The sequence below is a fragment of the Crotalus tigris genome, unplaced genomic scaffold, assembly GCF_016545835.1.
Source record: "Crotalus tigris isolate CLP2741 ecotype Arizona unplaced genomic scaffold, ASM1654583v1 scf7180000017611.44802233496:7321179, whole genome shotgun sequence".
In the NCBI taxonomy this organism is placed as follows: Eukaryota; Metazoa; Chordata; class Lepidosauria; order Squamata; family Viperidae; genus Crotalus; species Crotalus tigris.
The window spans coordinates 6,308,186-6,322,167 of record NW_024096511.1 but is presented as its reverse complement, the minus strand read 5'-3'; the positions used below and the strand labels follow the sequence as shown (position 1 = coordinate 6,322,167).

At 39.9% G+C, this 13,982-nt stretch overlaps 1 protein-coding gene across 1 annotated transcript; it reads right to left on the bottom strand.

The window, feature by feature from the left end:
* Nucleotides 1-215: 215 nt before the first annotated feature.
* On the bottom strand, nt 216-8,470 carry HDDC2 (HD domain containing 2). The gene is made up of 6 exons (XM_039325300.1): nt 8,318-8,470; nt 7,110-7,231; nt 5,512-5,614; nt 4,610-4,678; nt 1,977-2,115; nt 216-368 (listed from the first exon to the last, which is right to left on the bottom strand). Exons 1-6 carry the CDS (start codon nt 8,408-8,410, stop codon nt 271-273), a joined length of 624 nt encoding a protein of 207 aa, XP_039181234.1. The 5' UTR covers nt 8,411-8,470; the 3' UTR covers nt 216-270.
* Nucleotides 8,471-13,982: the final 5,512 nt, after the last annotated feature.

Genomic DNA, 13,982 nt, shown 5'->3' with positions numbered 1-13,982 from the left:
TAATTCATTACTGGATATTCTAGGTGCTAGTTGTGTCATATAAAACTCCAACCATGCTTTTAAAACAGCCACTTTAATTTTTTGATTCCAATACTTTAAAAAGTCTTTGCCTTCCAATCCCATATCACAGCCTTATTTATTGCCTATATTTTCTACAAATTATTTGATAAATCAACAGTTTTCATATATACCACAAGACCACACACAAACACATGTTCAAATCATAAAATAATTTATTTTAGATGCAGCTAAGCACATTTCAAAAGTGATTCAAGTTGGAGGATCACTGTTTTCTGCAGCTATGTTTGCATTTCTTTCTCTATTTATCGAAGATACAAGCTGGACTATTTCTGGATGACTAAATTTTCCTGCAGAAAAAGACTTTAGTTAGTTAACATACTCATCAAGTCAGCTAAATGCAAAATTATGGCAGTAACTCTGGTAACTATTCTTTCATCTACAAGAACTATGTTACTATATTATGTAAGCTTTTACATTTGGTACTCATCTGTTTGCCTAGACTAGTTCTATTTTCTAAGGTGTTCCTTCCTAAAATTACAGTAAAGTTTGGAATGTTGAAAAAAAATGGTAGGCACCTATGTTGTCACCTGAAATCAGATCAGAGGAGAAGAGCAGCAAGTCCACAGCACACATCAACATAATTGGCTGGGCTTTTAAATGCCCTTTGCCTCTGAAATCAACATCACAGAGAGCTATAATGTTACACAAATTGACAGCTTTTTTGCTAGCCTTTCAAAAATACAAGTAGACAAGCCGAAGTCATGGAAAACAGGAGCACCAACTGCTGCCATCAGGGAAATGCTTGTTGGCAGTTTGTGTCTTTAAAATCTAACTAGAAATGTCTGGCAAGTGGAAGATTTTAACAGATGTATCCATCTCCTGAAGGACAAGTTCCTACAACCAAAATTGAATTTCTTGGAAAATGTATGAGTAACTAGACTTCCACAAGATTTAGGCTATGAATAACCCTCTAATCCTGATAGTTTCCAGAGGCCAAAGCAATGAGCCTTTTTCTAGTCAGCCAAAGGCAGCAGCCCCCAGAAGGACAATGCAGCCTCTTTCCCTTTCCCATCTTGGTGCTATCAGCTTCTGAGTTTGAAGAATTGTGATACCAGAACACTTTGAAAGGGGATTGTGGGTATCCCAGTCATCTGTTTCAAATTAATATCCCGTTTTTCTTTATTTTATTTAGTGTTTCACAACGTTACATTAGCCAGGAGACTACAATGCTAATATATAATAGTAGTTTGGCTGCCTAAGACTGCTGGCCCTGTTTGGTTCACACTCGTTCACTTTCTAAGTGGCGCCACTGGGGACGGGCTAGCTCTGCACCAGAAAGATGAACGGCATCCTGCAGCATCTTCTGGGGGCCTCTCCCTCCACCAAAGCCACTTCTCAAATGGGTGTCACAGTTGGGAAGGTCCTGCCACAGCAGGAGTCTGACCTTCCAGACAAAGTAGTACCTATTTATCTACTTGCATATAACATACTTTTGAATTGCTAGGTGGGCAGAAACTGAGGTGAGCGATGGGAGCTCACTGCGCCATGCAGTACTAGGACTTGAACCACTGGAGCAAAGACCATCTCCAGTGTCATTAAGCCACTGAGCAGCCACTGTTGAATTGTAAAGATATTTCATGATAAAAGCACAAGGTTACGGCTTTCTTCTCTCCCACTAGAAACATTCTTAGTGGGCAATAGGATAGCTCTGCCCAGTTAAGTTAAAGTTTGCGGATATGGCAAACATTATTCATGGAATATGGAGAATATCCAAGATGGCTCAAGTCCACAGAAGGCTGAGTATTTGCTTGGAATGAGGGAACAGAAATGATACTTTTGGGAATTAGCATGGGTAACTAACACGTAAACTCAGCAGAGAACCCATCCTGTAATGTTTGTTTTGTCCTATGAGTCAATAAATGTAAAGTTGTTTAAATTAAGTAAAGGATATTTACCAGCAGTAGTATCATAAAAGTCTTGTAATCTCCCAGGTCTTTTCTCTAACTCTTCATACTCTAAAGCTTGAATAATCATCTCACATTGGTCGAGCTGTTTTACAAATTTTGCTTCTGCAGTAGACTGACATTCATATTCCTGAAGAGAATTATATAATGGAAAAGAAGTTCATCCTGTCATGAGGGGGCTGAAAATCATTCCCAGCATTACTTTTTCTAGCAACTCAGACATGTAGAAACAAATGCAGGTTTATATCTTGTTATTGTTCACGTTCTGAGCTAAGAGCTCCACTCTAAACTAAACATCCTCTGGGCTTTTGGCTTGATCTCCGAGCTTGGCTATTTGGCTGCAAGTCGGTGATACGCAACCAAATCGCCAAGCTCAGAGATCAAGCCAACAGCCCAACTACCAACCCGAGCTACTAATATTCAAACACATCTAAACATCCTCTTCCTTCACAGTGCAAAGGTTAAATTTGAGTTCCAGAACAATCAAGGTGGCCTACACAGAATGCTTCTTCAATGCAGTGGCTTCCAAGGACTAGTGTGCCTATTCATTTTGATACCTTTCAACAAGATTTGACCAGTTGCCTCAAAGCAGTTCTTTCATCTCTCCTGGTATTTTTCCAGTAGAATGCCTCTCTTCACTTAGTTCATGTGGAAACTATGTATTCTGAAACTCTCTTTTGTTGCTAGAGAGATAATCTTGCTAAACCCTTGTTGAAATTGTAATTCTCCACACGTAGCATGAGCTGAAATCTTCCTAAACAAACTCTGTTTTAAGTGAATCTTACATTTATTCACTCACATGCACACTGTTTAACAGATAAACAATACCATTTCTCTTCCCAATCATTTCTAAGGAAAATATTACCTCACTTGAAAAAAAATGGCCTAAATGAGAGCTGACCTGAAATTAAGTTGAAATAAAATCCAGAGAAAATAGAGGTGCTGATGGTAAGGGGAATGTTTTACTCTGGTACTGAGCTGAAGCTTTTTCTGAATGAGATTGTGCTCCAGAAAGAACACCTTTGCATCTTTTGAATGTTTCTTGACCATCAATGGTCATTTGCAGATTGTGATTTGCAGACTTGCAGGCATGCAAACTTTTCTAAGCCAGTTGGACTTAGCAACAGCCTTTTACCTCTTGGATACAATCTGACCAAACTAAGGGCTGCTCTTGAAAAGTGGCAAAGTATAGCATTACAGATAGTCCTTGATTTACAACCACAATCAGGCCCAAAACTTTCATCGCTAAATAGATGCAGTCACTAAATGAATCAATTCACTTTTTCAACATTTTTTTTACCATGGCCATTAAGGAAATCACATGGTCATTAAGCAAATAGGCTCCCCCATGTTATGAACCCTGAGAAAGTCGTAAATGGCAGTCATGTGATGCCAGGATGCTGCAACTATCAAATATGTACCAGTTGCCAAGCATCCAAAGTTACCTGAGCACAGGGATGCTGCAACGGTAAGTTTGAAGAAGACTGGTCGTAAGTCTCTTTTTTCAACACCATCATAACTTTGAATGGTCATTAAATAGTTGTAAGTCGAGGACTATGTATACATGATGCTTATGATGGAAGATCTGCATTGTTAACTATTTTAATCACTTCAAAATGTTTTGTTAATTAAAATTACCATCCTCCCAAATCTGTAATTGTAACTGTATTAATCTTCCTTTATGCTTTATATTTTTCATTACTGTAAATATTGAATGTTGAAAAACCAGGCAGAGTGTGTGTGTGTGTGTGTGTGTGTGTATCTATATATCTATCTGTATCTATATCTGTATCTATCTATCTATCTATCTATCTATCTATCTATCTATCTATCTATCTATCTATCTATCTATCTATCTATCTATCTATCTCTATAGATAGATAGATAGATAGATAGATAGATAGATAGATAGATAGATAGATAGATAGATAGATAGATAGATAGATAGATAGATAGATAGATAGATAGATAGATAGATAGATAGACAGACAGACAGACAGACAGATATAAATACATTTTTACTAATTTCTGTAGGGTGCATGTTTGTATCTTATTAAAATGTTCTTTTAACATGGGTATTTTATATTTTTTAGCTTTTAAAGTTAATAATTTTTTGTATTCTACCCTTCTTATGCTGGTCTATGACCCTAATAAAGATTTGGTTCATTGAAGCAGGGATATAATTCCAATAATAAATAATATTTATGAAAAGTATTCTGTTTCCTATCATCCACTACACACATTATTTCATGAAACACAGTATTTCCCCAAATTAAAACAAATATGCTCTAATGTGACCATAAGAATATAACTCATTCTTTGAAGCTCTTAAGCAAAAACTAAGGAAAGAGGTCACCTGGATGGACAAAGTATCCTGATCATGTTAAGTGTGTATACTTCAAATTGCTAACTGCACTTTATAATTCTCAATTTTAGCTGCACAACAATTACCCTGAATTTTACAAAGAGCAGTAGAAAGAGATTCCTTAAATTGCTGGTGGCTTTCATGCAAAACTGTTTACTGAGCAGTCTGCTTTCCCCAAACCATTGTTTTGAGTATAATTAATTTTTAACATTACTTTAGAAAAAAAAATCCATTAATAATTTTAAACGCTGAAACTTACTTCCCAGAGTTCATAAATCTCTTTTCCTACATCCTCTGACAGAAACCTGGTCAAATGTTTCATAGCTTCCTAAAAAAAAAGAAGAAAGGAAATCATAATCCCCAAGATGCTCTAATTTTTATTAAAATGCTAACAAACAGGGAACCTTTTCCCTATTCTCTGCTTTCGGAGATATAGAAGACCATGGTCTATTGCACTGCTATTCAGAATTGGTAAGCCACAGGATGTTAGCTTGGTTTTTATCACTACAGGTAGTCAATGATTTACAACCAGTTGGCCTTTCAAAGTTATGATGGACCTCCCTGGGGTACTTACAACTTGGTTCTGAAGTTCCAACAGTTGGCTGCCTGACATGGTCACATGACTGCGTGTCAATCACTTGGCAACTGGCCAGGTGTACAGCTATTTGCAGCACCCCCATGGTCACATGATCAAATCTTTTTGACAGTTCTGCTGAAAACTGGCATTTTCTTCAGTTTCAGCCTCTAGGGAACCATTGGTTTGCTTAACGACTGCCACAAAAAAGGTCACAAAATCAGGTCCAACCAAATTGGTTGACTCAATTTAGAAGCATCATAACTTATAACTTTGATGGGCAGGCTCCATCATGGTTGTAATTCAAGGACTACTTGTAAATGTACAAATGTACCCAAACTCATCGTAATTGGTGGAAATGGCACAAATTGTTCAGCAATCAAAAGTTCTATACCAGAAATATGTTCTAAAAGCCTTCTTTTAATGTTGCTTTGGGAATGGCAATTTTGGGCAGGGGTAGGTAACCTTGGCTCTTTTTATGATTCATGGACTTCAACTCCCAGAATTCCTAAGCCAGCATGGTTGCCTACCCCAAGTTTAGGGAAAGCTGCTATAGACAATCACACTGTTCCTATTTCTGTACTGACCTTTTCTTGCCTATGTTTCTCTTCTTTGGAAATATTATCAGCAGGAGCAATGTCACCAACTATGCATTCAGCCATATCATGAACCAAAGCTAATCGAACGCACCTGCAAAGAAAATATTGTAAAGATATGCAACAAGAAACACCACCTGAAAAATTTGCTTCGAATATTAGTGAATCGTATATAGAAGATATCCAACAAAACATCTCTTCGTATAGGTTAATGAAATTAAAAAGCTTGTCAAATGGGTCATAAAGAGAGGTTTTAACACTAATAGTCTTTGTTCCAAAAAGGCCAGTAATAATAATTTTAAAAATGAATTCTTTGACCAATGCAACCATTTGTAACATCATTTTGAGGCCCTAATAAAAGCCCTCAGTGTGAAACTGATTAAGATCTGGTCAGTGCCAAGCAGTAGAACTAACCAGACAGAATCTATTAAGTAAAGGCAGCAACCAAGCAGTGATTTTCACGGTGTTTCTTAGTTACGATTTTACTTCTGATTTTAAAGAACAGATTGTGGTCACTAAACAAGGAGGGGATGTAGTCTTGGAGTATTGCTTTTCAGTAGCAGTATGGCCCTGGGAGTGGCTGCCGTCTGGATATTCCACTTTTAACTGCATTTTGCAGTTGAAAGTTGAGCTCTTCTGGAGAGCATTTGGAATGACTTGGATTTGGGAAACGTTTTTGTATTATTTAGAAATATTGCTATGACTGTTATTCTTTCTATTATTTTATTCAAGTCTATTGTATACTGCCTAAGAAATAATCAGACAGGAGAGGCAAGAATCGCCAATGGATTAATAGTCAGAGAAAGAAACTTAGAAAGGACCTGCCTAAAAGTAGCAGCAGGACTTGTACTTCCAGAGTTGCAAGATTCTGTTAATGTAACCTTACAGTAAAGTAGATTTAGCCCAGTGTTTCTCAACCTTGACAATTTTAAGGCATGTTGACTTCAACTCCCAGAATTCCACAGCCAGCAATGCTGGCTGTGGAATTCTGGGAGCTGAAGTCCACATGCCTTAAAATTGTCAAGGTTGAGAAACACTGATTTAGCCCATCTAATCATGTTTCTTGTCTGGTTTACTTGGAAGGTCTGACATGACTTAGAATGTTCTGTGCATTCCTGTAATACAGAAATTGGGTGGAGATGTAATATAAAGGTAAAGGATTCACATTGGCAGGAGCAGCATGCCGCAGCCCCTTTGGTTAAGGAATTTCAGCTGTGGAGTCAGGAGAAGGCCCTTCTTTGCCATGGCTCCTGCCCTTTGGAATATCTTTCCCCCTGAGGCAAGATTGGATCCTATCCTTTTATCTTTTCGCAGGAGCCTGAACACTTGACTCTGCCAGTTGGTTTGGCGTCATAACGGGAGCATCACCCTGGAGATGGTTGTTGAATTAAGGGACAATCCTACCCCCCTTTGCAACCCCATCTTTTAAATATATTTTATTTTGATTGGGATTTCTATTTTTATTAAAGATATTTATCAGATTTTAATGTTTTGATGCTGGAAGCCACCCGGTGTTATTTTGTTGCAGGGTGGGCAACAAGTATTTTCGATAAAGTAAACTTGTTTAATTAATTTTAAGGTCCACTCACCTATCTTTATTAAGAGTTTTATCTTCAGTGACCATAGCCATAATCGCCATTCTGTACATATGATCTGAGACACTTTCTGGATTGTTTACCTTTCTGTATACCCAGCCAGTCCGAGGTACTCTCTGGTTCAAAAAAGGACACAGAAAACCCAGATCAAGAATTAGACCCAAGCCTTGGGCAGAATGATCATCTATTGTTACCACAGAAACATTTTAAAAAAATATTTACTGATTTTTTTTTCAAACACAAGTAAAAGGATTTTGTCATGTTGTTTTCAATATTTAGCAATTTCAAAAAATAACTGCGTTTTTTTCCACAATATTATTTATTTATATAGCAGCCATCTCACAAGTAGGGGAAGCTTATAACTTTTAAAAATAATACAATCATAATATAAACAAACCATAAGCAACAGCCGAGGAGCTAAACAAATAATCATTACACTATGGGCTCTAAAGAACACTCTAACACTCATGCCCAGGAATCCATTCATGTCAAAACACCGTTAAATACACAAATGGCTTGTGCCAGCTCATACACTGCTGGCCTCTGGAAAAATTACATATTTAATGAACTAGATCTGGGAAGATCCAGGTTCAAGCCCATCACCAGCTATGGAAATGTACCGAGTGGGCCAGGGTCAGTTATACTGTATCTCTCAGCCTAATCTATCACATAAAGGTGTGAAAAACTAGAGGCTGATGTGGGCAGCACTTTGAACGAGCAGATTAAAAGCGGAGTAACAATATTCTTGCTATCGTCTCTTCGTTTTAATTGGTGTTATTGTTATTTCCTGTCCTGTTCTGAGCCCAGAGTGCTGGGAAGTCATGCAAATTCGATGAATGACTGAAATCTTAAACCCGAAATAAATGAATATATTTCGCCACCGTGCACCTGGATCCCAACGACTCGCCTTCCTACAGGCAAGGGAGGCAACCTTCCTCCACAGGAAAGCTCGGTTAGCCTGCCTCGGATCGCAGTCTTGTAACCCGCCCAGAGGCCCCGCTTATCGTGCTCATCCTACGTCCCACGGGCCCCGCTTCGGGTTCGTGGAAGATCGGGAGTGGGGCTTCCAAAGGGAGCCGAATGAACGAGCCAGATCCGCGGCGGGCCAGCAAACCAAGGCGGCAACGAAAGCCCAGCACGAACAGGGATAACAGCCTAAAAATCCCCCACCCCCACCCAGCTCGTCGCCCCGGATTTCCCACCTTCAGCTGCCCCACCAACTTCAGAAACTGCAGCAAATTCCCCATCGCGCCCGCGGCAACTGCGTCGTCAGCTCGCGGATCGACCACCGCCATCAGCCGGGAGCCGGGAAAGAAGCTGGACCCGCTCACCGCTTAGGCGCGCCTTCCGGTCGCGTGCTCCAATCCGCTGTTCGCTGAGTTCGTTCTCGGCCACGCCTCGGTCGCTTTTGACTCCGCCTTCTCCTCCTCCAGCCTTTGAGCGGGGATGCTGCGTTCGTTTTCTTTGGCAAGCCGAGAAGGCCCGAAGGTGCCTCTTCAAGAGGCAGCTGGGCTTTCTTGTTTTTTCTTTGAAGACGTTTCGCTTCTCATCGAATAAGCTTTGTCAGCTCTGACTGGATGGTGGGGAATGAAACCTTGAGTTTTAGCCGGCTTTAGGCTGGGTGAGGTTAGGCCAGTCATTTTCTTCTCAGCCCTAGGAAGCAGGCAATGGCAAAGCATTTTTGACAAAAATCTTGCCAAAGTAAACTTGTCCAGGAAGTTGTCAGGAGTCAAAAACTGGCTTGAAGGCACAGGCACAAACAGGCCATAATGAACAATTTCAAACCAATTATCTCAGTTTACAAGGTACTCTAAATCAAGGCTTTTTAACCTTTTCATCCATTGTACCACTTTTAGGATATGGCAACATCCGAGTACCACCAGTTGCTTAGCAAGGTGTCAAAAACTTGATGACCCCCCAAAAAAGGAAAAAAGTGATAAAGTACAGGTAGTCGAAGTTACAATGGTACTGAAAAAAGTGCCCCCCCAAGCCACAGCCGAGCAAGACACCTGTCTGCCCGCCCAATGGTGCTCTTCCTCCTGTCCGAGGTTTTCATTGTTGTGAGCATTTCTGTTGAGGATTGGCAGTGGGGGTGGGGTGGGGGGGATGTTTGGTTTTTATTCCCCCATCTGCTGGGTGGTTGCAGCAGATTTTGGTCACTTCACATGACCCTGGGACACTGTGTCCGTCATAAATATGAATCAGTTGCCAAGTATCTGAATGTAAATCACAAGACCCTGGAGATGCTGCAACATTCCAGCTGATTGGTGCTTCTTCAGGGTTCAGCAGAAGCACCAGGATCAGCACCGAGCTCCAGCTGGAGCCTGGTGCTGATCCTGGCATTTCCACTGAGCCCTGACAGTCCTGAAGAAGCGCTGATCAGCTGGAAAGCAGCACTGATCCTGGCACTTCCGCTGAGCCCTGCAGCTCCAGCCATCTCTCGCTCAGGCTTCTGCGGTGCTAAAGTGGAAAGAAATAGAATAATATAGAATAAAAATGAATAAGTATAATAATAATAATGATAATGAAAGAAATCACTAAAAGCAAAATGATGTGTCTGCATAATTCCTGGAAGAAAACTGCTAGCAATAGCTGTAATGACCTAATGCATATTGAGAAACATTGTATAAAATTGAAACCTTCTATTCATTGTTTGCCTGTGAGAAACTAATTGAAAATTATACAATGTAAGATTCCATGAATACTCCCTTTGTTCCTTAGAAAGAGCTATAAAGATTGTAGTTTGGAACCTCCCCCTTGTCAGAAATTTGTTGATTGTTAATTACTTCTGAACCTTTGCGCAAAAATAAAATCTCTCTGTTTCACCCTTGGAATTCGTAAAAGTCCTTTATTTTTTTTAAGTTCTTTTACTTTTTCCACAAGAGTGCTGCCACCGGTTCAGCTCATTCCCCTCTCTCACTACCACTTTTCTAGGATGGTCATGTACCACCTGCCAGGTGCCAATGTACCACAGGTGGTATCCATACCACTGGTTGAAAAGCCCTGCTCTAAATCACCAAATCAACGTGTCACTCGGAATGCCCATCTTTCCACCTTGCAGTGGTGATTAAAAGTGGGAAGTTTCAATTTTTCGATCTTCTCTAAAGCTCCTCTCAACCATTGTTACTCCCAGAGTTCCGTGCATGTTTATTTTGAAGCAAGCCTACCTCTGGGGTGAAGATTAATGATTCGAGTAATGATTCATTTCCCAACATCTTTGGTACTAGGAGATGGAATCCAATATTCGGATGGCTGCCATAAGAAAGAATCATGCAACACTTTAAAAGACTAATGGTTTTATTCTATTATATGCATTTGTGGAGTCTAGTTGGTTGATTGGTAGTTGTTCAGCAAAACAAAATTATAGTTGGGTGGGGATCTTTTCACAGCTTTCAATACCATCAGCTATGGATTAGCATTGGATTTGGGAGTCCAGAGTTGGCAGTAATATTCTTCCTTCCTCTGTGGCTGGTTCCAATTGGAGACCTAGGTCCTTCCTATGTGGGTGGCATACTTGTCTTGATAAGAAAAGGGTAAATTCTGCCGGCAGTGTGTGTCGGGCATTCGGTTATGGGAATCGGAACTTGGGGCATCTAACATTGAAGGGCTTCTGCAAGTATTAGCAGGCTTATGTGGACCAACTGATCCTCTAGGCTTAAGAAATGGGTCTGGGGGGGGGGACCTATTAAACCTTACCAATGGAAATTCTGCCAGAGAGATTCATTTATGAAATCCCATAGATATCCTCTTAAAGGGTTTGTGCAGGTAATTCCTCATATTAGAGATTATCTAATACAGGAAAAGAACATTATTACTATATGTTTCTCTCTCAGAAGGGAAAGGTATCATCCATGGATGGAATAGCAATGGGGGGGGGGAGAGGATTTTGAGCTCTTTCAGTTGCAAAGGTTGCAGAATTGTGGACAGAGAACTGTGAAAAGAACATACTTAATTTTGCAAAGCATCAGTGGGTTAAAAAAAATAATTTTCTTTATATCAAAAAGATGAATGGAACACGTAGGTTCCCCCTTTTTTTGTGAATCTCTGTAGCAGACAGCGCTCACATGTAGTCATCCATCCAGATAGAAACCTAAGCCTTTCCATCTTAGCAATTGGGACATAGCATACTTGCTGCCAGAGAGCTACAGATAGAATTAAGAATAGAGCCTTGCATTTACCTCTTTTACTCGATTATCATTGCAGCTCCTTCACCAAACTTCAAAAACTTGCCTCCCCATGCCAAAAAGGGTTACCCATTTTCGTAGAGCATCCATAGCGTACAGCATACAGGTGCAGCCACCCTTCCAAACTGTAGCTGGAGCTTCATCAGCTTTGTCAGTGGACATGCCACGCTCTGCTGCCAATGAGCTACAGAAAGAGCTGGTGCTGTTTCTTTCCTTTTAGCTACTTCACTCTCTTCAAATGAAATGATCTTGTTTCGCTCCCCCTGGCATTTTGTTCTTCTTCCAACAGTCCTGGCCAAGAGCGCCCCCTCTGAGAAGGAAAAGGCATGGCCTCTAGATAAAATAGATAAAATAACAAGATGGTGATAGGGGTAAGCTGTGTTTGAGCTCTTGTAACAGCAAACTCTGGCAAATCTTGGAAAAAAGAGCCGTGAAAGAGAGTCATCCGAATTTGCAAGATGTCAGTCGGTAAGAAAAATTAGCACAAATTATTTTCTTTGCTTCAAAAAGAGGAAAGACACAAGGGAGGGAGAGCTGGGTGACATCCTTAGCAGACAGCACCCACATGTAGTCACCCATTCAGATAGAAACCTAAGCCTTTCCAATTTAGCAATTGGGACATAGCACGCTTGCTGCCAGAGAGCTAGAGGTAGAATTAGGGATAGGTCCTTGCATTTGCCTCTTTCACTCAATTACAATTGCAGCTCCTTCTCCTCCTCTTCCTTTTTGATTGGGGTTTCTCAAGTATTGACCCTCTGCTTTCATCTCACTTCTTCACTCACTGCTATAAAGCGTAATTAGTTGACATGCTCATGGATGGCCTCCCGGAAAGTATTATTCTGTTTGGTTTGGGAGATGATTAGTTAACCTTGCATCTGTAGGGTATTTTTTTATTTTTATTTTTGGCATTTCTGTGTTTTCCTTGATTTTTTTTTATATTTTTCATGAAGTAAGCTTAGGAGTTGCCTGCCTCACTCCTTTCAGTTATCCCTAGTAAACATATGATAAGGTGGGTGTATATATGTATGTATGTATGTGTGTGTGTGTGTGTGTGTGTGTGTGTATGCATATGTGTGTGTGTATTCCTTAATAGGATGAAGAAATGTCAACCACTTTATTCTATATAATTCAATATAGTTAGACCTCGATTTACGATCACAGTTGAGCTCAAAATCTTTGTTGTCAAGTGAAACATTGTGTTAAGTGAGTTTTGGCCCATTTTATGATCTTTCTTGCCACAGTTGTTAAGTGAATCTGGCTTTCCCATTGACTTTGTTTGTCAGAAGGTTGCAAAAGATGACACATGATTCTGGGACACAGCAACAGTCATAAGTATGAACCAGTTGCCAAGCATCTGAATTTTAATCACATGATCATGGGGATGCTGCAATGGTCGCAACTGTGAAACATGGTCATAAGTCACTTTTTTCAGTAATGTTGTACAGTGGTGGGATTCAGCCAGTTTGCACCACTTCAGCAGAAATGTTAGCTAATTTTTTGTTTTCCAGGCCAAGAACGGACTTTCAGAAGCGGAATCCCCACAGAGAACCGGTTGTTCACATATTTGAATCCCACAACTGCTGTTGTAACTTTGAACCATCACTAATGAACTGAGGAATACCTGTATAAATAAACAGTTTTGGGGGTTAAAGATTTTTTTTCCTCCTTTTATTTAAAAATGCAGGAAAGGCTTTGCAGAGCAACAGCCATTTTGCATTTCTTTCCTCCAGGATTTACTGAAAAATTACAGCTGCAACACATTTCTTTGGGGCCCTTTTTTCTTTCCCAATGTGCCCACACGAAGGTGGTTTGCAGTTGGCTCCAAGTCAAAGCCAGCTGAAGATGGGATTCCCAGTGGAACTATAAAACCCAGAGTTCAAAACTCCCAAACTCTACCACTTTCCTCAGCCCAGAGTCAATCCAGCCTTTGTTCTGGAAGGCCAGGAGATTCTCTAAAGGCCTACTAGAGCTTCCCTCAGAGTAGAAGAGCTTTTCTGGAGCAGAGGTTCTCATTACTATGTTCTCAGCACATGTTGCACAATAGAAAATTGCATTTTTTTTTCAAACAAGCCTCACAATCCACTGCAGCAACAACAAGAACAAACAAACAAACAAACAAACAATACATGAAACTAATTGTTGATTTGATTTGTTGCTGCTGAGATGGGGTTTTTAATGTGGTTTTATGTTGTGGATTTCTTAATGTTGTAAGCCACCTAGAGTCACTTATGTGTGATTGGGTGGCTATATAAATCTGTTAAATAAATGAATGAATAAACTGGCTATCTAATGGATAGAAAAAATTAAAAATGTCCCTCGACGATGTCACTTATTGTTGAAAAAAAAGAGAATAGAAAAATAGTAACACATGCTAAAACACATATATATTATTTATTAATCGCAGAACATAATTCAGCCTCGTATCCTTGATCTTTATCTTTATTTCCCCAATATATTATTTCAATGCTTCTCAACCTCAGAAAGTTTAAGACGGGTGGACTTCAACTCCCAGAATTCAGTCAGCATTGCAAGAAGCTGGTCAGCGAAGAATCCAAAGGATACTAGTATGTACCAGCGTATCTATTGCTATTAATCCTGGATGTTGGGTGATTGAGGTAAATGTGATAATTATTACAGCATATTATTTATTATTATGGTTATTTGCAGAGTCAGCCGTATGTTC